Genomic DNA, 27749 nt, shown 5'->3' on the forward strand with positions numbered 1-27749 from the left:
ATAGTAATCCATTCTTTGATAAAGAGCCATGGTGTGGCATTTCTTGTATGTCTGTCTGGTGTCAACTTATAAAGTCTTCTTCTAAATAACCAAAAAGCCAAGAACCATGATGTTGGGCTGAAAATTTTCTGAAATGAAACCCTTTCAATTTTGAGTAACGACATGGCTTTATGTTACCATGTTGGTATTTTCTTGGTGTTTTTTGATATTCAAAGTCTTAGGGATCAAAATTGTTAAAACTTTCAAACGATGAAGCAAAATGTTCAGAATCATCAGATTTGGTTGAAGGTTCTTGTGGTAAAGCCTATCAAGGTTTATGAATGGAAATGACCTTGAACAATACTCAAGGTCACATGGGTCATATTTATTGAAATCTTCAAATGACTTCTTATGAACTAGGATTTAGAATGTGAAATGTTGATGTATATGTGATATGGTTTGTGAGTACCAGGTGACAGATAAAGTTTTTTAGTGGCCAGATTTTAGACATTATCTAACATAATAATGAAGTTAAAAAATGTTGATTTCTGTTTTTAAGATACATTTGGAAGATCCCGTTTACTTACACTTCAAGCAAAGAAGGAAATTTTGACAAAGATGGCGCCAGCATTTCCTGGTTAGATGGAACGACCAAAGGTGATATTTCCTTCGGTACAATTTTATGTGGAGTTCTTATAATATTAAATCATCATTGTTTTTATCAACAAACCCTGGTGTCGTGTTAAAAAAAAATTTGATTAGCAAAAGAAAATGAAGAATCTTAAAAGGACTATAATTTTCCAACAGTTTCATCCAAGGTTTCTATTTTCTTTCAAGAGCAAACCAGGAAGTAAAGTAAACAACGACATTGCTTGTTTTATCATCGTCACTAGTTAGTCCTCCGGCGAGAACCGCAAAGTGCTATAGTTTTGCATTTTGTCCATGTGTCCTCCTGTCCTTTTGCTATATATTCTGAGCACTATCTAATCTTGGGAAATTTATTCTTGGGATTGGGTTCACCTTGGTAAGACTGTGTGTTGTGTATCCAAATTAAGTCACTCTGACCTACATTATCATCTTTGAATCACATTAAAGAAAAGGTTTATCCTCGCCTATCTTAGAAACTATTACTCACAGGAACTTCATATTTGTGATATGGGTTCATTATGGTGAGACAGTGTATCACCTATTAACAGGTCATTCTGACCTACATTTTGACCTTTGACCTTCAAAGGGGGAGTTTAACTCAGTGTAGTATCGTGTTGTTACTAGAGCACTGTGCTCATAAACTCATGTATGTACCTGGACACTATTTATTTAGTAAACTGTTTTGCTTAAGATCCCCACAGCATGCATTAGTGATAGGAATTGTCATTTTACAGGCTGTAGCGTTGTGTGTTGTAAATATATTTACAGAAATAACGGATCCTGGTCTCCCCAACCCCTCAGACAAAGACAGCTGGGTGATATGAAACCGTCATTTTACAGGCTGTAGTGTCATGTGTTGTAAATATATTTACAGAAATAACGGATCCTGGTCTCCCCGACCCCTCAGACAAAGACAGCTGGGTGATATGAAACCGTCATTTTACAGGCTGTAGTGTCATGTGTTGTAAATATATTTACAGAAATAACGGATCCTGGTCTCCCCGACCCCTCAGACAAAGACAGCTGGGTGATATGAAACCGTCATTTTACAGGCTGTAGTGTCATGTGTTGTAAATATATTTACAGAAATAACGGATCCTTGTCTCCCCAACCCCTCAGACCAAGACAGCTGGGTGATATGAAACCGTCATTTTACAGGCTGTAGTGTCATGTGTTGTAAATATATTTACAGAAATAACGGATCCTGGTCCCCCGACCCCTCAGACAAAGACAGCTGGGTGATATGAAACCGTCATTTTACAGGCTGTAGTGTCATGTGTTGTAAATATATTTACAGAAATAACAGATCCTGGTCTCCCCGACCCCTCAGACAAAGACAGCTGGGTGATATGAAACCGTCATTTTACAGGCTGTAGTGTCATGTGTTGTAAATATATTTACAGAAATAACGGATCCTGGTCTCCCCGACCCCTCAGACAAAGACAGCTGGGTGATAGGGAACCTCCAGCAGTATGGTGTTTACAGGGTTTCTTATGACAATGACAACTGGAGAGCTATTATCAAACAGCTCAAGACAGATCACAAGGTACAAGTTTTATTTTTGTTGTGTTCCCTCTGATAGCTTGTTTGTATGTTTCTGAGGATGTCCCTTTTTTTTGCCATTTTAAACTTGAGGACATAAAAGTATAACTCATGTCTGTCCATTACATCATGTTTTGTGTAGCTACTTATTAAAAACCAATTATGAATTTAATTAATGATAAAACACTACCTAAGTATAGGCTCCTGAGGGTGGTGTGCAATCCTTTTAAAAAAAAAAAAAAATTTAATTAATGATAAAATACTACCTATGTATAGGCTCCTCCGGGACGTGTGCAATCCTTATTTTAATTAATGAAAAAACAGTACCTAACAGGCTGATGTTTTGTTTAACTAGCAAAGTTTAGTTGATTTGCCGGGGGAAAAAAATGAAAGAAAAAGGTGACAACAGCACTTAATATGACTATACAGTAAGATTTTGGACATGTATGGAGTATAGTACATATCTGTGATTTCTTTGTAGGTGATATCAATCATCAACCGAGGTCAGATTATAGACGATGCCTGGAATCTAGCACGGTAATCACCTCTTCACTGTTTACACCAAAACATAGCGAGGATCCAGAAGTGTGACTTACCGATGATATCAAACCGAAATATTTGAATGATCTGAAAATGTACTTTAACAAGTGTTGTATCCAATCCAAACATTTTAACCCTTTAGGCGCCTTAGGCGACTAAAGTGGACATGCAGACAGTGGCGCCATAGGCGATTTTGGTCGACAATTTTTCTGATGTTTTCAGATATTTTCTGGAAAATATTTGGCACTGAGCTGTACATTGTAAGAGATAAATTGGCGCCAAAACGGTTAATAATCTCTGTGTTAGATATGCTGTATATTGAGATCACAGATAGATCAGTTCCACTTGTCCCTTGTACTCACTAAAAAGTGACTTTTACAGCATAAACTTTCACAAAGTTTTAAAAGGGTTAAAAGAAATACGTTATTTATCTCACAAAATAAAACTTCTTTATTTTATCTTAAAGTGTTCAGTTTAGCATTTACGAATTATTTTATTTTATTCCACAGATCTGATCAGCTAGATATTGAGATAGCCCTGGAAAGCGTCGAGTACCTTGACCAGGAAATGGAGTATGTCCCATGGCTAACGGCAAAGTCCCAGCTCTCATTTTTGGACACCATGCTGTCAAAGACGGATGCCTATGGCCTTTTTCAAGTAATTATTTTTGCCAGTTCATTAAGGCAGCACTAGACAAACAATTTGATGATGAGACTGTAACCACAACTTGTCTCGTAGTGTTTTTATTGCCCCAATACTGTTGTTGGCTGTTCTTTGTTTGACCCCAGTGTAGTATATTAAAGTGAAGTCAATGGTAAAGTGAATTGTTGTTCATTTCACCATTATGGTAAAAATTATTAAGAGGTCATTAAATGTAAGACACAATTAAAAAAAAAAGATATTAAGAAGTCAGTAAATTTAAGACACAATTTAAAAAAAAATATATTAAGAGGTCATAACTGTAAGATATGATTTATAAAAAAGATTTTACAAGGTCAGTAACTGTAAGACACAATTTTTTAAAAAGAGATGTTAAGAGGTCAGTGAATGTAAGACACAATTTAAAAAAAAATATATTAAGAGGTCATAACTGTAAGACACAATTTAAAAAAAGATTTTAAGAGGTCGGTAAATTAAAGACATAATTAACAAAAAAAAGATATTAAGAGGTCATAACTGTAAGACACTATTAAAAAAAAGATTTTAAGACATACATAATTAACAAAAAAAAGATATTAAGAGGTCATAACTGTAAGACACTATTAAAAAAAAAAAAGATTTTAAGAGGTCGGTAAATTTAAGACATAATTAACAAAAAAAAGATATTAAGAGGTCATAACTGTAAGATACAATTAAAAAAAAAAGATTTGAAGAGGTCGGTAAATTTAAGACATAATTTAAAAAAAATATATATTAAGAGGTCATTACTGTAAGATACAATTAAAAAGAAGTGAATGTAAGACACACAAAGTAGACATGTGACACCAGTACTGTCCTTTCTTATAAACAATGAGCTGTTAATGATGGGTGTGAACCATTCAGCTACCTGTGTCTACATGTGATGTTTATTTATAGAGCTTCATGAAGAAGAAGGTGATTGGTCCATATGAGAAGATTAGAATACATAAACCACAGTCAACTCACATGGAATCGTAAGTAAAAAAAACCTTACTCTTCTGTCACTACAACTTCTCTAGCATAACCCAAACTCAGTATAGAGAATTCATTAAATAGATATAGGTGAAAGTAAAATCTCAAACGCTTCTGTCACTACAACTTCTGTAGCATAACCTTAACTCATTGTAGTTACGGTGTGGAGGCGTGTGTGGAGGAGACGAACTGTACTATTTGAATCCCTCGACTTTGTTAATTATCTAATTACCTGTTACAGTTTGTTAAGGGCTGAAATCGTAGCTACGGCCTGTAGTTACGGTGTGGAGGCGTGTGTGGAGGAGACGAACTGTACTATTTGAATCCCTCGACTTTGTTAATTATCTAATTACCTGTTACAGTTTGTTAAGGGCTGAAATCGTAGCTACGGCCTGTAGTTACGGTGTGGAGGCGTGTGTGGAGGAGACGAACTGTACTATTTGAATCCCTCGACTTTGTTAATTATCTAATTACCTGTTACAGTTTGTTAAGGGCTGAAATCGTAGCTACGGCCTGTAGTTACGGTGTGAAGGCGTGTGTGGAGGAGACGAACTGTACTATTTGAATCCCTCGACTTTGTTAATTATCTAATTACCTGTTACAGTTTGTTAAGGGCTGAAATCGTAGCTACGGCCTGTAGTTACGGTGTGGAGGCGTGTGTGGAAGATGCAAAGAACCTTTATAACACCTGGATGGATGATCCTGACAACAACCCGTAAGTACATCACCAACCCGTAAGTACATCACCAACCCCTAAGTACATCACCAGCCCGTAAGTACATCACCAACCCGGAAGTACATCACCAACCCGTAAGTCCATCACCAACCCGTAAGTACATCACCAACCCGTAAGTACATCACCAACCCGTAAGTACATCACCAACCCGTAAGTACATCACCAACCCCTAAGTCCATCACCAACCCGTAAGTCCATCACCAACCCGTAAGTACATCACCAACCCGTAAGTCCATCAATGAAGACATGTTGTAAAAAAGCCTTCAAATCAAACGACAAAGTTATCTACAAAAATCTGATTAAATAATACTTGTATGTACATAGTGTAGCTAATCCTACAAACACCATATCATTATATCTTATTGGTTGTTTTAGGTGTCTACACAGAAATCACAAAGGGAGATAATTGATATCCGATTCAGTTCTTTATCATATGAAACAGAATTTTAACTTAGATGTCTATAAATATCAGTTTAGAGCTGTACAAAATTGTCAAAAGGATATCAAGCATTTTAAAGTGGTTTTTTTATTTCTTGGGGCTAATATTTCACAGTTGACCCATTTAGGGAGTTTCTGGGAATTGATAATTCAGCTTTGGTACCCATGTATGTAAGTATACAATATTCCCTGAGATTTTGATTTACTGAAAAATCTTTGCTGGGTGGTCATTTTTTGCTATCGTTGATTCCTGTGAATGTATAGCAAAATTAGATAAAATATTTTACAAACTTAACATACTTAACAGATTTCAAAAACTCATTAAAATGGTATCCTACATGTACTGTAGCCTGGAGCTCTTTAGAAAGAGATGGTATTATCTGTATTTCCAGTATTCCACCTGACATCCAGGAGACTGTGTACTGTACAGCTATAGCCGCAGGGGGCTGGTCAGCCTGGAACTTCGCTCTTGATCAACTGTCCAGTACTATTGATGTAGCCCAGATAGCATTAATACAGAGAGCATTAGCCTGCTCCCGAGAACCCTGGATACTAAGACTGTAAGAATCAAAGTCATAGAATAACATTGTGAATAAAAGTATGTAAATTTTCATGTGTGACCTCTAGAGAACCCTGTGTGACCTCTAGAGAACCCTGTGCGACATCTAGAGAACCATGTGTGACCTCTAGAGAACCATGTGTGACCTCTAGAGAACCCTGTGTGACCGCTAGAGAACCATGTTTGGCCCCTAGATAACCATGTGTGACCTCTAGAGAACCCAGTGTGACCTCTAGAGAACCATGTGTGACCTCTAGAGAACCATGTGTGACCTATAGAGAACCATGTGTGACCTCTAGAGAACCATGTGTGACCTCTAGTGAACCATGTGTGACCTCTAGAGAACCATGTGTGACCTCTAGAGAACCATGTGTGACCTCTAGAGGACCCTGTGTGACCTCTAGAGAATCATGTGTGACCTCTAGAGAACCCAGTGTGACCTCTAGAGAACCCTGTGGGACCTCTAGAGAACCATGTGTGGCCCCTAGAGAATCATGTGTGACCTCTAGAGAACCCTGAATACTTATACTTTAAGAATCAAAGCCATAGAAAGACATTGTGAATAAAAGACTGTGAATTTTCATATGTGACCTCTAGAGAACCATGTGTGACCTCTAGAGAACCCTGTTTGACCTCTAGAGAACCATGTGTGACCTCTAGAAAACCATGTGTGACCTCTAGAGAACCATGTGTGACCTATAGAGAACCATGTGTGACCTCTAGAGAACCATGTGTGACCTCTAGAGAACCCAGTGTGACCTCTAGAGAACCATGTGTGACCTCTAGAGAACCATGTGTGACCTATAGAGAACCATGTGTGACCTCTAGAGAACCATGTGTGACCTATAGAGAACCATGTGTGACCTATAGAGAACCATGTGTGACCTATAGATAACCCTGAATACTTAGACTGTAAGAATCAAAGCCATAGAAAGATATTGTGAATTTTGATGTATGGCCTCGAAGAGCCTTGAATTTACTTAATTTACATAAAACTTCAATTGTAGACAGATCTCAACAAGGAGAAGTGCAGTACACAAGAACCATAACTCTCTTTTGCATAATTTAGGAGTTTTTGAAACTTGGTGTATACATTGTTCATTCTAAGAAAATATGCATTGTACCCAATCCAGGGCCTGCAACTTCTTAATTACAGAATTATTGCCCTTTGATTAAATTTTGTGCCCAATAAAATAATTTGTTCTTGTAATATAAATCATATATCTTGCCTTAAGTATTAACTGTTTCTGAGATACTGAAGAGACAATATCATGAATGTAACATTATGTCTTTTAACATAATCGATGTAGCATATTTGATATTTGAATGTAACGTTGTGTGATATTCCGTCTTTCCACAGCTACCTTAAACTGGCATTAAATTCCACCTACATACGCAGTCAGGACACTCTGACCGTGATTGAACATGTGGGAACCAACCAGATTGGCAGTACGTTTGCCTGGAACTTTTTGTTGGAGAATTGGGAATATATCAGATCAAGGTAATCAGTATAGAATTTAGTCGTAATTGGATGAAAAGATTTTGTCAGCAAAATTTTATCTTAGAAAAAACTGTGGAATATTTTTAGATGCTATGTGACAAGTGATAGGAAGAATCATAAAGACTGAAAACCTGAAACCAACCAATTAAAATGTAGTCATTGTTAGGGCGTTGTTTTAGGTTGTTATAGCAACGACTTAGAATTTTTTGGGCGTTGTCTTAGGGTTAATATAGCGATGACATAGAATTATATGGGCATTGTCTTAGGGTTAATATAGCGACGACATAGATTTGGGCATTGTCTTAGGGTTAATATAGCGACGACAGAATTATTTGGGCATTGTCTTAGGGTTAATATAGCGACGACAGAATTATTTGGGCATTGTCTTAGGGTTAATATAGCGACGACTTAGAATTATTTGGGCATTGTCTTAGGGTTAATATAGCGACAACATAGAATTATTTGGGCATTGTCTTAGGGTTAATATAGCGACGACAGAATTATTTGGGCATTGTCTTAGGGTTAATATAGCGACGACTTAGAATTATTTCGGCATTGTCTTAGGGTTAATATAGCGACAACAGAATTATTTGGGCATTGTCTTAGGGTTAATTTAGGGACGACTTAGAATTATTTAACGTATGTGTCATTATTTTGTTATTTATTGGTGTTGTAATCTTTCCCATCTGAATTACTGTTTGAATTTTGTCATGGAAACAATTTCATATAAATTAATTTCCATGAAATCAGACAGGGATTTTGAACATTGAGTGTAGTGCTGTATCACTAAATGTTTAAAGGGATTTAAAACTCATTGTATAACATATGGTTAATAAAGTGAATGCCTTTGCTGACAATATGATGACTTTATGTCAGATGTTTGAATGTTTGTTTTTTTGGTGACAATATAATGACTTTATGTCAGATGTTTGAATGTTTGTTTTTTTGGTGACAATATAATGACTTTATGTCAGATGTTTGAATGTTTGTTTTTGTGACAATATAATGACTTTATGTCAGATGTTTGAATGTTTGTTTTTGTGACAATATAATGACTTTATGTCAGATGTTTGAATGTTTGTTTTTGTGACAATATAATGACTTTATGTCAGATGTTTGAATGTTTGTTTTTGTGGTGACAATATAATGACTTTATGTCAGATGTTTGAATGTTTGTTTTTTGGTGACAATATAATGACTTTATGTCAGATGTTTGACAATATAATGACTTTATGTCAGATGTTTGAATGTTTGTTTTTGTGTGACAATATGACAATATAATGACTTTATGTCAGAGATGTTTGAATGACTTTATTCAGATGTTTTTGGTGACAATATAATGACAGATGTTTGAATGTTTATGTCAGATGTTTGAATGTTGAATGTTTTTTTTTTGTGACAATATAATGACTTTATGTCAGATGTTTGAATGTTTGTTTTTTTGGTGACAATATAATGACTTTATGTCAGATGTTTGAAGATGTTTGAATGTTTTGTTTGTTTTTTTGGTGACAATATAATGACTTTATGTCAGATGTTTGAATGTTTGTTTTTTGGTGACAATATAATGACTGAAAGTGAGTTGATTGAATGATTGTTTTTTTGAGAATATTATGAATTTATGTCAGATGTTTGAATGTTTGTTTTTTTGGTGACAATATAATGACTTTATGTCAGATGTTTGAATGTTTGTTTTTGTGACAATATAATGACTTTATGTCAGATGTTTGAATGTTTGTTTTTGTGGTGACAATATAATGACTTTATGTCAGATGTTTGAATGTTTATTTTTGTGGTGACAATATGATGACTTTATGTCAGATGTTTGAATGTTTTTTTTTGTGGTGACAATATAATGACTTTATGTCAGATGTTTGAATGTTTATTTTTTTGGTGACAATATGATGACTTGTCAGATGTTTGAATGTTTGTTTTTTTGGTGACAATATAATGACTTTATGTCAGATGTTTGAATGTTTGTTTGTGGTGACAATATAATGACTTTATGTCAGATGTTTGAATGTTTGTTTTTGTGACAATATGATGACTTTATGTCAGATGTTTGAATGTCATTATATTGGTGACAGTATAATGGCTTTATGTCAGATGTTTGAATGTTTATTTTTTTGTGACAATATAATGACTTTATGTCAGATGTTTGAATGTTTATTTTTTTGGTGACAATATAATGACTTTATGTCAGATGTTTGAATGTTTGTTTTTGTGACAATATAATGACTTTATGTCAGATGTTTGAATGTTTGTTTTTGTGGTGACAATATAATGACTTTATGTCAGATGTTTGAATGTTTGTTTTTGTGGTGACAATATAATGACTTTATGTCAGATGTTTGAATGTTTGTTTTTTGGTGACAATATAATGACTTTATGTCAGATGTTTGAATGTTTGTTTTTTTGGTGACAATATAATGACTTTATGTCATGACTTTATGATGTTTGAATGTTTGTTTTTTTGTGACAATATAATGACTTTATGTCAGATGTTTGAATGTTTATTTTTTTGTGACAATATAATGACTTTATGTCAGATGTTTGAATGTTTATTTTTTTGGTGACAATATAATGACTTTATGTCAGATGTTTGAATGTTTGTTTTTGTGGTGACAATATAATGACTTTATGTCAGATGTTTGAATGTTTGTTTTTGTGGTGACAATATAATGACTTTATGTCAGATGTTTGAATGTTTGTTTTTTTGTGACAATATAATGACTTTATGTCAGATGTTTGAATGTTTGTTTTTGTGGTGACAATATAATGACTTTATGTCAGATGTTGTGGTGACAATATAATGACTTTATGTCAGATGTTTGAAGATGTTTGAATGTTTGAATGTTTTTTTTGTGACAATATAATGACTTTATGTCAGATGTTTGAATGTTTGTTTTTGTGGTGACAATATAATGACTTTATGTCAGATGTTTGAATGTTTGTTTTGGTGGTGACAATATGATGACTTTATGTCAGATGTTTGAATGTTTGTTTTTGTGGTGACAATATAATGACTTTATGTCAGATGTTTGAATGTTTGTTTTTGTGACAATATAATGACTTTATGTCAGATGTTTGAATGTTTGTTTTTGTGGTGACAATATAATGACTTTATGTCAGATGTTTGAATGTTTATTTTTTTGTGACAATATAATGACTTTATGTCAGATGTTTGAATGTTTGTTTTTTTGGTGACAATATAATGACTTTATGTCAGATGTTTGAATGTTTGTTTTTTTGGTGACAATATAATGACTTTATGTCAGATGTTTGAATGTTTGTTTTTGTGGTGACAATATAATGACTTTATGTCAGATGTTTGAATGTTTATTTTTTTGGTGACAATATAATGACTTTATGTCAGATGTTTGAATGTTTCTTTTTGTGGTGACAATATAATGACTTCATGTTTGAATAAATGTTTATTTTTTTATCAGTTTTGGCGGAGCTTGGTTTTCTCTTGACCGACTTATATCTTCTCTGACGAGATCATTCAACACAGAAAGTGAATTAAACAAGGTAGGAGTTTTTAATTATGTGCGACAGCACTGTGGAGTAAGCTTTACCTATTATTTTCACATGGTATTGTGTCTTTCAGTAAAACTTAGTTGCTGTTGTGTCTTGCGCGACAGTGGTGTGAAGCGATACTTCAGTGAAACTTTTCAAGGAGGAGAGGAGCATGCAGTGGCATCATAATTTGTGTTAAAGATGTTTAATAATTCCTGAGGTTTTATGACCAAACCTGCGTTTTCTCATCAAACCATTATTATTGGGATTTTTTAAAACATTTTCTTCAGGTTTGTAATGTCAATAGAATAGAAGTTTTATAACACAACCTGTCGAAGATGACGTTTTGATAACTATGCTACATATTATGTTGGTAGGTGGCTTCAACACTTGCTCAAACACATCAGTCGTCTGTCAAAAACTATTATCCAATTACATTCCTGCTGTATTTTGGATCGTTTTCTTCAGGACCTTAGTGTACATAGGATTATAGTACTGCTAAAATGTTGGTTGATTCCGTACCATTTCGTACACTACGTACGTGGTTGTGTTATAAGATGAAGGTGACCTTGTAGTCATCGAAACGTTACACTCTAATCTTTTACTGGTTGTGTTATAAGATGAAGGTGACCTTGTAGTCATCGAAACGTCACACTCTAATCTTCTATTGGTTGTGTTATAAGATGAAGGTGATCGTGTAGTCATCGTAACGTCACACTCTAATCTTCTGCTGGTTGTGTTATAAGACAAAGGTGACTGTGTAGTCATTGAAACATCACACACAAATCTTCTACTGGTTGTGTTATAAGATGAAGGTGACCGTGTAGTCATCGTAACGTCACACTCTAATCTTCTGCTGGTTGTGTTATAAGACAAAGGTGACTGTGTAGTCATTGAAACATCACACACAAATCTTCTACTGGTTGTGTTATAAGATGAAGGTGACCGTGTAGTCATCGTAACGTCACACTCTAATCTTCTGCTGGTTGTGTTATAAGACAAAGGTGACTGTGTAGTCATTGAAACATCACACACAAATCTTCTACTGGTTGTGTTATAAGATGAAGGTGACCGTGTAGTCATCGTAACGTCACACTCTAATCTTCTGCTGGTTGTGTTATAAGACAAAGGTGACTGTGTAGTCATTGAAACATCACACACAAATCTTCTACTGGTTGTGTTATAAGATGAAGGTGACCGTGTAGTCATCGTAACGTCACACTCTAATCTTCTGCTGGTTGTGTTATAAGACAAAGGTGACTGTGTAGTCATTGAAACATCACACACAAATCTTCTACTGGTTGTGTTATAAGATGAAGGTGACCGTGTAGTCATCGAAACGTCACACGCTAATCTTCTACTGGTTGTGTTATAAGATGAAGGTGACCTTGTAGTCATCGAAACGTCACACTCTAATCTTCTACTGGTTGTGTTATAAGATGAAGGTGACCGTGTAGTCATTGAAACGTCACACACAAATCTTCTACTGGTTGTGTTATAAGAACTTCTATTCCATCATAATAGTTATCGATTTTGAGTTATATTTCTGTCTGTACACCTGTTTCGTCATCAAACCTGACAACACATCACACAATCTGAACTCCACCTCTGGTTTTCAAATTTCACTTTCTTAATTAATCGTACAAAAATATAAATACAATATGTGCTTGATTCTGAGGATACAGACAAGTTGACAAACACGAGTCGTTATAACTACCCGTAATTCTTGTTAACGTTATGATTCTGATGATATAGACAAGTTGTCAAACGTGCGACGTTATAACTACCTGTAATTTTTGTTAACGTTATGATTCTGATGATACAGACAAGTTGACAAATGTGAGTCGTTGTAACTACCCGTAATTCTTGTTAACATTGTTTATCATTTCTGTTGTTTATTTTGAGAGAGAGTGTTTTAATTGGCTGCTACAAGTCAGTTGTGTATTATTTGCCTGATACGTTGACCTTCTGGTAAAACATTTCTGTTTGATAAGGACAACCTTAGCATTGTGTATCAGAATAGATGTAAATAATATGTATATATATGTAATAATCTGTCACACGACATTTTCACTATTTAGATACCTTATGTATCAGGTGTGAAAAATTGTTGAAATATTGTCCTGATGAAAACTCGCTTAGAGGTGAAACTAGTAGGTCAATAAATGACCAGACTTAACAGGTGACGCTTGGGTATGTTGTGATTGAAACTACCTTGATTTATTTTTATACTCTATTTCACCCCCCTGGGTACCCCCTGGTACCCATACCCAACACACAGCCCCCTGCTGTTTAACCCACCAACTTGAGACTGACGTTGGCTCTTCATTCTTCAATAAATTTTCTATATAACACACGTGTAATATGACCTAGCATAAATGTGATTGGTTCCCATTGTTTCCTTGGTGACATCATAACTCCATGCTGTCACGTATGTCGTCACCTAAGGAGACAGAGAAAGAATGTGAAAGTTTATATATAAATTCTGTGAAGAAATGCCATCAATTGTTATCTCTGGAAAAAAGTTTCAGAAGAGGGGAGATTCGGTTTTCCGTTCTGATCGTAAACACAACTCACATATTTTGTGGAGCCCATGAGAGTGTTCTTGTCAAATGATGAAACAAGTTCAATGATTTCGTATCCTGTGAAAGCATATTTTTGGTGGGACTCAATTTTTGTGGTTTTGCAAAAAATATACATTTTTGTTGGCACTATATGTTGTGGATATGGCTTACACACTAAATCAACTTGTACTGAAATTCATGTCAGTTTTTATCTGGTCATTTTCTGTCCATATAAATTCATGTCAGTTTTTATCTGGTCATTTTCTGTCCATATAAATTCATGTCAGTTTTTATATGGTCATTTTCTGTCCATATAAATTCATGTCAGTTTTTATATGGTCATTTTCTGTCCATATAAATTCATGTCAGTTTTTATATGGTCATTTTCTGTCCATATAAATTCATGTCAGTTTTTATATGGTCATTTTCTGTCCATATAAATCATGGACTAAGATTAAAAAAAAGTTCAACAACAATATAAAAAAAATTGGGAAAATTTTTTTTTAATATTAAAACAAGTCTGAATGTATTTGAACATCATAGACACAATGATGCAGCACCTCCCACTGATAACCTGGACTGCTGTATAGTTCTGTAATATCTGTTTTTTATACCCTTTTGATAATAAAACACTCGCTTTAATTTAAGCCTTTTCTGTCTGTGTGCCTTTTGTAGTTTGAATTGTGCATTTTTGATTTTTAGAAATCTCAAACCACCCACAAAATTGTTAAAATGAAACCAAATGTTGTAAAATTCTTAGATAATTCTATCTAGTAAGTTCAGTTGGTAATACCATAACACAGCTTTTTGGGATAATTATTGTGAAAAGTCAAATTAATTGTTAGGCTAAATTTATGTCAGGTTTTTGAAATAATTACGAAGTTAAAATATTTGGTCAACGTTTGTAATATTTTAGCTTGATCTGCCATGATGTATATCTTCACAGATTAAATTTGTCTGAAAGTTGCATTAGTTTTTGTAAAATAACATCGAAGGAAGAAACAGAGCAGTGTCCTACTGAGATCAATAACCAACCAGATATTGTAGTATATGACAAGGATTCTAACTTTTTCAAAAACTTGATGAACACAGTCGTAGTGACGGAACCACAGATATGTATTTCTGGGTAGACACCTCCAAAGCTAACATATAAAATGTAGTGTCTGTAAAATTAACTTTAAAATTTATAGAAAATTACTTTGTGTCAGATGTGGAAAAAACTTAATCTTCTACCAGACGTCGATTATTAAATTTCATTATTAAATAGGACTTAATGCTCTATCACACATCTATTGTTAAATCTCATCTTTAAATAGGACTTGTTGCAATGATAATGCTCTGTGATATCTGCCAGTTTTTTTGTGGAACAGCAAAGTTCTGTTTCCTGTCATCATCTTCTGTTTTTGTCACTGAGAATGATAATGTTTTGGGTAAAACTCTGTTCAATATGTCGTAGGCATTGGTAAATACAGGATATGACTCGTGCAACTTTTGTTTCTTTGTACAGCCATCTGCGAGGATTAAAACAGAAAAGAGGACCAAGGTATTAATAAAGGGAAATGCTCTGACTGGTTAAATCAGAGTAGATTAGAACTCGGAGATTCAACATAGCAACCATACAAATGAAACTGCTAGCTCAGACTATAATCAGATAAATCAAGTGTACCCATATATAGAGGTATCAAATTCAAAAGACAAGCAACATTGTGCAAGGAAAGGTCTTTATACTGTAAAATCATGAATTTTTGTGAGCGATTAATTTTGTCGAATTTATGGGTACTCTACATACACAAAATGATAAACAGATAACAATTGATATGGATTTTAGTACTAGTGCATTTGGTGAGCAAGATTAATCCATGAAATCATGTGCCAGCCATGAAATTTTAGCTCCACTAAAATATGTATGATTTTACAGTGTACAGAGAAACATTCACGCATCAAAGCTGGAGTTAAACTCACCATTTTCGTCCAGTATTAAATTTGCTATACAAGACACATTTCTAAATAATCAAACTTTAGCTTCCCTTCATACATTAAACATTTTTTTTCTATTTATTTGTTTCTGTATCTACTTTTTGTTCTTTTATCCATCCTTGGAAAACAGTGGAAAGTAGAACCTTTATGTTGCTTCTGTCCTTTTTGGTCAGTCTGCCATGAAGCTTGCTGAGCTTGCTAATTCACTGACAATTACATTGACTATAAATGCCTTCAGAAAGCACTTGAATGCTTCAATATTTGCAGTTACCAATGACTTCATATTGCTATACACTGCTAGCTTCAACAGTAACTTTATTTTATTGACAGAAGTGCACTAATTCAGTATATTGTTTGTATACCATACTTCCACTGCACCAGATTAAGTATGTTTGCACTGTGGCATCGCTATAGCATTACACTCCAGCTTAGTGTAAAATTATTAATTTTTGTGGGGAATATATTTTAGTTGATTTTCTGAAAAACTCACAATTCTCGAATTCACATATCCATGAACTGTTAAAATGATTTCAAATATTGAGGTATAGTTACATCAGAATCAAGTGTTAAGGAAATAGTGATTTAAGAAAACAGAAACCTTGGAAATTGAACCCCACAAAAAACCCCGCAAAAATTGAACCCCACAAAAAACCCCACAAAAAAAACCCACAAAAATTGAACCCCACAAAAAAAACCCACAAAAATTGAACCCCACAAAAATAAATGATACAGTAGGATGCTTGTTATTGTTTAAGATTAGTACTGGGATGTATGGTTTAATTTTAAATTCTAGAAAATTGTGTTGACAGGCTTCTTATCTAAAGTCTCTATTTGTGTGTAAAATACTTTCTTTATAGAATGAATATATACTCAAGGAATAAAGAAACGCAGGCTGACATTATTTGCAATATTTTGCAAACGTGTTGTTCAAAAAGAATAATATTTGGTCAAGCAACTCTCTAGGTTACAGTGCATGTGGTCCTGTATCGAATGTTGTATTATTGTATTGTGTTATGTTGTCTTCCGGGGAAAGCAAGCGACAGAAAAACCTCATGCACAGCAGTGTTGTGACATTGAGTTATACTGCTTGATATACCATTAGGTAGTCTTGATAGAGACACATCGTTTTCCGATATTTTAATTAATTTCTGATATCACGGCTGACAGAAGTTCAGAAGGGTCAGGCCATTGCGATAATTATGCCAAGGCAAAATACAGGTTGCCAGACATTTCAGTGTCCGTATATATGCACTATTGAACATCTTGTTAGACGTCAGAGGGAGACTGGATGGGTTGCTAAGAGACGTAGGTCTGGGTGTCCGCGTGTGACCTCACAACGTCACGACAAGTGCTCAATCGACACGTTACTGCCACGGAATCTGCCTTCCATACCATGGGTACTCATACCCAACAAATTCATGCGAAAACTCTACGGAAACTATTGTGGGAAGTTGGTCTGTGGGCATGTCATCCATTTGTATGTCTTCCCCTTATCGCTGCTCATTGCCAGCGTCGTATGACTTGCGTGGCAGCACATTCCCTCAGAATATTCCCACTGAGGCAGTGGAGGTGGGTTTTATATACGGATGAATGTTCACCCTGTTTCGAGCAGACGTTTAACATCTTGTGTACTGACATCATGGACAATGTTTTTCTGACTTCTGCGTAATAAAGACAGATAGGTTTGGGGATGGATAGATTATGGTTGGGGGAAGGATCTCACATGTAGTTAAATCACCACCGGTTGTGATAGTGAGTAATTTAACTACCACTAGGTTTAGAGATGATATCCCGACCCCAAGTTGTCCCAATTTTTTGCAGTTTATACATGACACAAACAGCAGTTGACAGAGAAAAAGAAAATTTATTGAACATCAATACTAACTTTACCTTGTTCAGGACATAGGAATAAAAAACTAAACTAGGTTTTGGCAATCTTAGGGGCTGCTCACTATCTACCTTCCTACTAAATTTACAAAAAATATAAACTGGTACAAAGCAAAGATACAAAATAAACCTATCTACTTACAAATAAGCAAAATTACTTACAACATAATTAATTGAAAGTGGGGTGATCCCCATGCAACCTCAAAGCTAACACAACCTCCAGGCGACCCTGAAGGTTATAAGGTTAAGTGGGCGACCCCACTGCAACACCGAGCGATCCCGGAGTTGTGATAATTAAGAACTCATTGCGAGTCACCGAGCGATCCCGGAATTGTGTAATTAATACTCATTGTGAGTAAAGTGTATGCACGTGACTTACAGGGCAAGCCCTGGCAGGTACATAGACTTGAGAACAACATGGAAATGGAATGATGTAACAAATGTAAGTACAAAAAACAAGCCTAAAATGAAAAATATAATTCCCCAGAATTAAATGCCCAAACGAGCGAAGGTACTATTTACAAGGTAAAGTAGTAACAAGTGAGAGCCCCCAAGAAAAGTTGTCCCAATTTTTTGCAGTAAAACGACCTCACATTCCAGCAGGATAATGCTCGGCCCCATAAAGCGAGAATCTGTCGCGACATTCTCACTAACAACAATATCCACTCACTGTGCTAGCTGCCATACAGCCCCCATCTATCCCCTATTGAGCACTTGTTGGACCAGTTGGATAGACAGGTTTGATGACGCCAGCCTCGCCTGTTACTCTGGCCCTCTTGGACGAATAGGCCAACGTCCCAATGAGGAGGATAAACTTACTCATGAACTCCATTTCTAGGAGAATCAGTTCATTTTGATTTGAGATAGCAGAGTTGTGTTTTAATTCCCTTCAGTTACTCCTAAATCACTTACCAGATACAAATAGTTGATTTTGCACTTTGTTCTGTATGATTTAATCTTCATTCTTACTTCAAAGTTTACCCTGTGTTTCTTTATCCCTTGAGTAGATAATCATTAAACTGATGGCATTTATGGTCAATATAAATGCCAGACTTTTGCAGGTAAATATATCACATCACACACATACATGTCATAACAAGACAGTTCAATGCTTCAGTACAAAATCTTATGTTTCATTCCTAAATTGAATAACAGGGTTCAACTGTAGTCATCCTTTGATAACCTGAACAAAACAGAATGGTAATCCTTATATCCTTAAGTTTTTCTTCATTAAAATATACTTCTATTTTTTCTTTTATTGATTAAAAAATTTAGAGACACAAATAACAAAACATTCAGTTTTTTTGGCCTAAAAACTACCACCAGGGAACACCCTATTGTTACAGTCAAACAGCCTATTTTTTTAAGTATTTCCGATACTAAAATACGAAAACGTTATCTATATTGCCGATATTACTTAATTTTGCTTTTGTAATTTGTACCCATTTTTTTTTTTTTCAGCTAAGAAGATTTATTGACACACACCCAGATCTTGGTACTGGATCAACAGCGTTCTCCCAGGCTGTCGAAAACACAAAAAACCACATGAATTTCATGGAAAAAAATTTTGACACCATAAAAGCCTGGCTTCAACGAGTGTCAACTTCATCAAAACATGTCCTAAAAGATGTACGCTTGCCTCGCAGTGTGAAACCAAATCACTACGAACTGGACCTTAAACCTGATATGTACGGCGTCGATCCATCCTCATTCCATTTTTATGGGAAGGTTAAAATCCATGTGGATTGCCTGGAAAACACTGATAATATCACACTACATATCAATAAACTGTCCATCAACGAGACAAGTGTAACGGTGACAGATGACGGAGACCTCGATATCGGGGTCACGAGAATCGGCTATGATGAGGAAAGACAGTTTCTGATTGTTTATACAAAACTTATGGCTGGCAAGAATTATATTTTAGGGATGAATTTTGATGGGCCGTTAAAAGATGACATGAAAGGTCTCTATCTGAGTTCGTACACCAGAGGAAATAAGACAATGTGAGTACTGATTAGTGGTAAAAAGAAATTTCACACCTGAGATAATGTTGGGTTTCAAGTTAGTGGCCATGTGGAATATAACATTTTATCCTGTAACTGGCATTGTCACTGCCAGACAACACCTTCCACACCTATTTTGGCTGTATTTGTCATTGTTGGAAAACGGTTGCATTTTAACACACGCAATAACTCGCCAGAATTGCTTTCTGATATCCTAGAACATTTCATTCAAAAATATCAATAGCTTTAAATAAGTTTTGTTGTAACAAACAAGCTTACTTTCAAAAATTCAGAAAATTGTTTTTGATATGTTCACTGAAGTGTGCGATCCATATTTCTGTTCGGAATAATTATTTTGACATGTGTCATCAGGTACAGTATAGTGTAATGTCAACATCAAATAAATGTAGATTGAATAGCCCTAACAAACCACTTAAATTATGATTGTCTGAATTTTCAATAAAATTTGTGACAGTGTAGTTATATTTCCTGTTTGTGACAGTGTAGTTATATTTCCTGTTTGTGACAGTGTAGTTATATTTCCTGTTTGGTTTGTGACAGTGTAGTTATATTTCCTGTTTGGTTTGTGACAGTGTAGTTATATTTCCTGTTTGTGACAGTGTAGTTATATTTCCTGTTTGTGACAGTGTAGTTATATTTCCTGTTTGTGACAGTGTAGTTATATTTCCTGTTTGGTTTGTGACAGTGTAGTTATATTTCCTGTTTGTGACAGTGTAGTTATATTTCCTGTTTGTGACAGTGTAGTTATATTTCCTGTTTGTGACAGTGTAGTTATATTTCCTGTTTGTGACAGTGTAGTTATATTTCCTGTTTGTGACAGTGTAGTTATATTTCCTGTTTGTGACAGTGTAGTTATATTTCCTGTTTGTGACAGTGTAGTTATATTTCCTGTTTGTGACAGTGTAGTTATATTTCCTGTTTGTGACAGTGTAGTTATATTTCCTGTTTGTGACAGTGTAGTTATATTTCCTGTTTGTGACAGTGTAGTTATATTTCCTGTTTGTGACAGTGTAGTTATATTTCCTGTTTGTGACAGTGTAGTTATATTTGCTGTTTGTGACAGTGTAGTTATATTTCCTGTTTGTGACAGTGTAGTTATATTTCCTGTTTGTGACAGTGTAGTTATATTTCCTGTTTGTGACAGTGTAGTTATATTTCCTGTTTGTGACAGTGTAGTTATATTTCCTGTTTGTGACAGTGTAGTTATATTTCCTGTTTGTGACAGTGTAGTTATATTTCCTGTTTGTGACAGTGTAGTTATATTTCCTGTTTGTGACAGTGTAGTTATATTTCCTGTTTGTGACAGTGTAGTTATATTTCCTGTTTGTGACAGTGTAGTTATATTTCCTGTTTGTGACAGTGTAGTTATATTTCCTGTTTGTGACAGTGTAGTTATATTTCCTGTTTGTGACAGTGTAGTTATATTTCCTGTTTTGTGTTATATTTCCTGTTTGTGACAGTGTAGTTATATTTCCTGTTTGTGACAGTGTAGTTATATTTCCTGTTTGTGACAGTGTAGTTATATTTCCTGTTTGTGACAGTGTAGTTATATTTCCTGTTTGTGACAGTGTAGTTATATTTCCTGTTTGTGACAGTGTAGTTATATTTCCTGTTTGTGACAGTGTAGTTATATTTCCTGTTTGTGACAGTGTAGTTATATTTCCTGTTTGTGACAGTGTAGTTATATTTCCTGTTTGTGACAGTGTAGTTATATTTCCTGTTTGTGACAGTGTAGTTATATTTCCTGTTTGTGACAGTGTAGTTATATTTCCTGTTTGTGACAGTGTAGTTATATTTCCTGTTTGTGACAGTGTGTTATATTTCCTGTTTGTGACAGTGTAGTTATATTTCCTGTTTGTGACAGTGTAGTTATATTTCCTGTTTGTGACAGTGTAGTTATATTTCCTGTTTGTGACAGTGTAGTTATATTTCCTGTTTGTGACAGTGTAGTTATATTTCCTGTTTGTGACAGTGTAGTTATATTTCCTGTTTGTGACAGTGTAGTTATATTTCCTGTTTGTGACAGTGTAGTTATATTTCCTGTTTGTGACAGTGTAGTTATATTTCCTGTTTGTGACAGTGTAGTTATATTTCCTGTTTGTGACAGTGTAGTTATATTTCCTGTTTGTGACAGTGTAGTTATATTTCCTGTTTGTGACAGTGTAGTTATATTTCCTGTTTGTGACAGTGTAGTTATATTTCCTGTTTGTGACAGTGTAGTTATATTTCCTGTTTGTGACAGTGTAGTTATATTTCCTGTTTGTGACAGTGTAGTTATGTTTGTGACAGTGTAGTTATATTTCCTATTTGTGACAGTGTAGTTATATTTCCTGTTGGTGACAGTGTAGTTATATTTCCTGTTTGTGACAGTGTAGTTATATTTCCTGTTTGTGACAGTGTAGTTATATTTCCTGTTTGTGACAGTGTAGTTATATTTCCTGTTTGTGACAGTGTAGTTATATTTCCTGTTTGTGACAGTGTAGTTATATTTCCTGTTTGTGACAGTGTAGTTATATTTCCTGTTTGTGACAGTGTAGTTATATTTCCTGTTTGTGACAGTGTAGTTATATTTCCTGTTTGTGACAGTGTAGTTATATTTCCTGTTTGTGACAGTGTAGTTATATTTCCTGTTTGTGACAGTGTAGTTATATTTCCTGTTTGTGACAGTGTAGTTATATTTCCTGTTTGTGACAGTGTAGTTATATTTCCTGTTTGTGACAGTGTAGTTATATTTCCTGTTTGTGACAGTGTAGTTATATTTCCTGTTTGTGACAGTGTAGTTATATTTCCTGTTTGTGACAGTGTAGTTATATTTCCTGTTTGTGACAGTGTAGTTATATTTCCTGTTTGTGACAGTGTAGTTATATTTCCTGTTTGTGACAGTGTAGTTATATTTCCTGTTTGTGACAGTGTAGTTATATTTCCTGTTTGTGACAGTGTAGTTATATTTCCTGTTTGTGACAGTGTAGTTATATTTCCTGTTTGTGACAGTGTAGTTATATTTCCTGTTTGTGACAGTGTAGTTATATTTCCTGTTTGTGACAGTGTAGTTATATTTCCTGTTTGTGACAGTGTAGTTATATTTCCTGTTTGTGACAGTGTAGTTATATTTCCTGTTTGTGACAGTGTAGTTATATTTCCTGTTTGTGACAGTGTAGTTATATTTCCTGTTTGTGACAGTGTAGTTATATTTCCTGTTTGTGACAGTGTAGTTATATTTCCTGTTTGTGACAGTGTAGTTATATTTCCTGTTTGTGACAGTGTAGTTATATTTCCTGTTTGGTTTGTGACAGTGTAGTTATATTTCCTGTTTGTGACAGTGTAGTTATATTTCCTGTTTGTGACAGTGTAGTTATATTTCCTGTTTGTGACAGTGTAGTTATATTTCCTGTTTGTGACAGTGTAGTTATATTTCCTGTTTGTGACAGTGTAGTTATATTTCCTGTTTGTGACAGTGTAGTTATATTTCCTGTTTGTGACAGTGTAGTTATATTTCCTGTTTGTGACAGTGTAGTTATATTTCCTGTTTGTGACAGTGTAGTTATATTTCCTGTTTGTGACAGTGTAGGTATATTTCCTGTTTGTGACAGTGTAGTTATATTTCCTGTTTGTGACAGTGTAGTTATATTTCCTGTTTGTGACAGTGTAGTTATATTTCCTGTTTGTGACAGTGTAGTTATATTTCCTGTTTGTGACAGTGTAGTTATATTTCCTGTTTGTGACAGTGTAGTTATATTTCCTGTTTGTGACAGTGTAGTTATATTTCCTGTTTGTGACAGTGTAGTTATATTTCCTGTTTGTGACAGTGTAGTTATATTTCCTGTTTGTGACCGTGTAGTTATATTTCCTGTTTGTGACAGTGTAGTTATATTTCCTGTTTGTGACAGTGTAGTTATATTTCCTGTTTGTGACAGTGTAGTTATATTTCCTGTTTGTGACAGTGTAGTTATATTTCCTGTTTGTGACAGTGTAGTTATATTTCCTGTTTGTGACAGTGTAGTTATATTTCCTGTTTGGTTTGTGACAGTGTAGTTATATTTCCTGTTTGTGACAGTGTAGTTATATTTCCTGTTTGTGACAGTGTAGTTATATTTCCTGTTTGTGACAGTGTAGTTATATTTCCTGTTTGTGACAGTGTAGTTATATTTCCTGTTTGTGACAGTGTAGTTATATTTCCTGTTTGTGACAGTGTAGTTATATTTCCTGTTTGTGACAGTGTAGTTATATTTCCTGTTGGTGACAGTGTAGTTATATTTCCTGTTTGGTTTGTGACAGTGTAGTTATATTTGCTGTTTGTGACAGTGTAGTTATATTTTCTGTTTGGTTTGTGACAGTGTAGTTATATTTCCTGTTTGTGACAGTGTAGTTATATTTCCTGTTTGTGACAGTGTAGTTATATTTCCTGTTTGTGACAGTGTAGTTATATTTCCTGTTTGGTTTGTGACAGTGTAGTTATATTTCCTGTTTGTGACAGTGTAGTTATATTTCCTGTTTGGTTTGTGACAGCTACTTGGCTACCACACAAATGGAACCGACTGATGCCAGAAAGGCGTTTCCTTGTTTTGACGAGCCGGCAATGAAGGCAACATTCCAGGTGACATTATTACGAAAACCACATCTCATGTCTTTATCAAACATGCCAAGGCTGTCGACAGAAAAAAGGTAAGTCTTTGGTGTTCATCATGATGATGTCATGATGATGATGTCAAGATGATGATGTCATGATGATGATGATGATGTCATGATGATGATGATGATGATGTCATGATGATGATGATGTCATGATGATGATGATGTCATGATGATGATGATGTCATGATGATGATGTCAAGATGATGATGTCATGATGATGATGATGTCATGATGATGATGATGTCAAGATGATGATGTCATGATGATGATGTATAGAGACTAGATAAAGTTTGTGGCCATCTATTTGATATAAAAGAGAAGCAATCTGTTATTTTTACTGTTGTTATTGTTAATTAAGGACAATGTATTGTTAATTAAGGACAATGTTGTTGTTTATTAAGGACAATGTATTGTTAATTAAGGACAATGTTGCTGTTAATTAAGGACAATGTTGTTGTTAATTGAGGACAATGTTGTTGTTAATTAAGGACAATGTTGTTGTTAATTAAGGACAATGTATTGTTAATTAAGGACAATGTATTGTTAATTAAGGACAATGTTGTTGTTAATTGAGGACAATGTTGTTGTTAATTAAGGACAATGTTGTTGTTAATTAAGGACAATGTATTGTTAATTAAGGACAATGTTGTTGTTAATTAAGGACAATGTTGTTGTTAATTGAGAACAATGTTGTTGTTAATTAAGGACAATGTTATTGTTAATTAAGGACAATGTTGTTGTTAATTAAGGACAATGTTGTTAATTAAGGACATTGTTGTTGTTAATTGAGAACAATGTTGTTGTTAATTAAGGACAATGTTGTTGTTAATTGAGGACAATGTTGTTGTTAATTAAGGACAATGTATTGTTAATTAAGGACAATGTTAATTAAGGACAATGTTATTGTTAATTAAGGACAATGTTGTTGTTAATTGAGGACAATGTTGTTGTTAATTAAGGACAATGTATTGTTAATTAAGGACAATGTTATTGTTAATTAAGGACAATGTTATTGTTAATTAAGGACAATGTTGTTGTTAATTGAGGACAATGTTGTTGTTAATTAAGGACAATGTATTGTTAATTAAGGACAATGTTATTGTTAATTAAGGACAATGTTATTGTTAATTAAGGACAATGTTGTTGTTTATTGAGGACAATGTTGTTGTTAATTAAGGACAATGTATTGTTAATTAAGGACAATGTTATTGTTAATTGAGGACAATGTTATTGTTAATTAAGGACAATGTTGTTGTTTATTAAGGACAATGTATTGTTGATTAAGGACAATGTATTGTTAATTAAGGACAATGTTGTTGTTAATTAAGGACAATGTTGTTGTTAATTGAGAACAATGTTGTTGTTAATTAAGGACAATGTTATTGTTAATTAAGGACAATGTTGTTGTTTATTAAGGACAATGTTGTTGTTAATTGAGAACAATGTTGTTGTTAATTAAGGACAATGTTATTGTTAATTAAGGACAATGTTATTGTTAATTAAGGACAATGTTGTTGTTTATTAAGGACAATGTATTGTTGATTAAGGACAATGTATTGTTAATTAAGGACAATGTTGTTAATTAAGGACAATGTTGTTGTTGATTAAGGACAATGTTGCTGTTGATTAAGGACAATGTATTGTTAATTAAGGACAATGTTGTTAATTAAGGACAATGTTGTTAATTAAGGACAATGTATTGTTAATTAAGGACAATGTTGTTAATTAAGGACAATGTTGTTAATTAAGGACAATGTTGTTGTTAATTGAAGGACAATGTTGTTGTTAATTAAGGACAATGTTATTGTTAATTAAGGACAATGTTGTTAATTAAGGACAATGTATTGTTAATGAAGGACAATGTATTGTTGATTAAGGACAATGTATTGTTAATTAAGGACAATGTTGTTAATTAAGGACAATGTTGTTAATTAAGGACAATGTTGTTAATTAAGGACAATGTTGTTGTTAATTAAGGACAATGTTTGATTCTTTTGTTCAGGTTTGATAATATCATTACTATTGAATCATCTGTATGTAATTTATGATTAATTAACATCATGATTTACAGGGGTGATGGATTCCAGGCGGACATTTACAAAACGTCCAGGAAGATGTCTACATATTTGCTTGCCTTTGTAATCAGTGACTTTGTGGGGAAAACAACAACAACAAAACACAATATAACAGTAAGCTGATGAAGTAAAATCCTGGCCGAAAGCTTAATATTAATTTTTTATCTATACGAAAAATTTAATAATATCAATTTTGAAAAGTTACAGCTTTTGTAGGAAACTGCACTGAAGTAGATGATGGTTGAATTTGATAGATCTAAAGTCCTTAGTGAGTAACTCAGTAAAGTTTGTAGAAAAGAAATTGAATTGTGGTTCCTCTTGACTAATTGACTACAAATATAACAAAATGTTTTGTACAATACAGGATGATAATTATAAAATCCTTAACTATTTTATTGGCGAGATATCTATGTATAGTGCCATACTGTTTTGTTGGTATAATTCTAAAAATCTCTTGAACTCATCACAAATTTTTTTTTTTAAATCCTTTCCAACAGACTTGATGATTTGTAAACATTTCTTGATATCACAATGAAAGAATGTATTTTTTTTATAAAGCTTGTCTATAATGTACTGTGAACAACAGGTGAAGTGTACGATAAGACTATAACAGAGTGAAAACAGGTCCCATATTCATGAGACGTTCCCCTTGCTCAAGTATGAATTTTGTGTTCATGCCTTATGTCTTGTTCAAGTTCAAAATTAATAAATCAGGCTGATTTTGCTAAAGATTAAAAAAAAAAATTTTGAAAGGACTTCAAGTCAAAGTAATGTTCAATGTTTATAAATGACAGTCATTAGGGCAAGCTGTTGGACCAAATGTATAAGCATAAAAGACAAGACAAACGATCAGATTTGATTGAAATTGGCCGTTTATTAATATAAAAACGACGTACTTGAAACATAAAGAGTTTTAAGCATGAACAACAAATTTTACATAAGAAGACATTTGTTCCTAGGTGGGGATCAAAAACGCCCACACCTAGTCTATAACAAAAAATTAATAATTAATAGATACAGTTATTATAAAAGATGGACACCTAGGAAAACATTTGGTCCTAGGTTGGGGTCGAAAGCGCCCAAACCTAGTTAATGACAACGACTTAATACATACAAGTAATAAGAAAGATGAACATCCACTGTTGTATCTGATAACCTTTATTGATCTACGGAAGGAGAAGGGAGTGGAGGTTAAGACGTAATTTCTAAAATATATGCAAAACAATCAAAACACTGACTGACCTATATGCGTCTTTTCCCTTTGTTTCTTTGTCTGGTAATGACTTGATGCGCATGCTCATCACACCCTTTCCCCCTTCCGCATCAAAACCAAAGGCCGCGAAATTTAAATTGTTAAAAAATCATACGGAGTATTGAATATTATTGACCACATATAAACCACATGACAACAACTCCTTGTATGTATAAAGTACATTAAAATGTCATTTTAATTATCATTTATATCTGACATTTTG

At 34.2% G+C, this 27749-nt stretch overlaps 1 protein-coding gene across 1 annotated transcript in view; it reads left to right on the forward strand.

Moving 5' to 3' along the window:
* The window catches only part of LOC132556246 (uncharacterized), a 139812-nt gene that overhangs the window by 23257 nt on the left and 88806 nt on the right, over positions 1 to 27749 (forward strand). The window contains 12 exon segments of the mRNA XM_060220630.1: positions 539 to 636; positions 2031 to 2173; positions 2651 to 2706; positions 3219 to 3366; positions 4285 to 4361; positions 4964 to 5074; positions 5926 to 6093; positions 7453 to 7593; positions 11043 to 11124; positions 19002 to 19546; positions 24074 to 24229; positions 26271 to 26388. Of these exon segments, the coding sequence (XP_060076613.1) occupies positions 539 to 636; positions 2031 to 2173; positions 2651 to 2706; positions 3219 to 3366; positions 4285 to 4361; positions 4964 to 5074; positions 5926 to 6093; positions 7453 to 7593; positions 11043 to 11124; positions 19002 to 19546; positions 24074 to 24229; positions 26271 to 26388 (1843 nt within the window).

This window comes from Ylistrum balloti, unplaced genomic scaffold (assembly GCF_031769215.1).
Source record: "Ylistrum balloti isolate Yb309-2 unplaced genomic scaffold, AGI_CSIRO_Ybal_v1 Utg370556, whole genome shotgun sequence".
Taxonomy (NCBI): domain Eukaryota; kingdom Metazoa; phylum Mollusca; class Bivalvia; order Pectinida; family Pectinidae; genus Ylistrum; species Ylistrum balloti.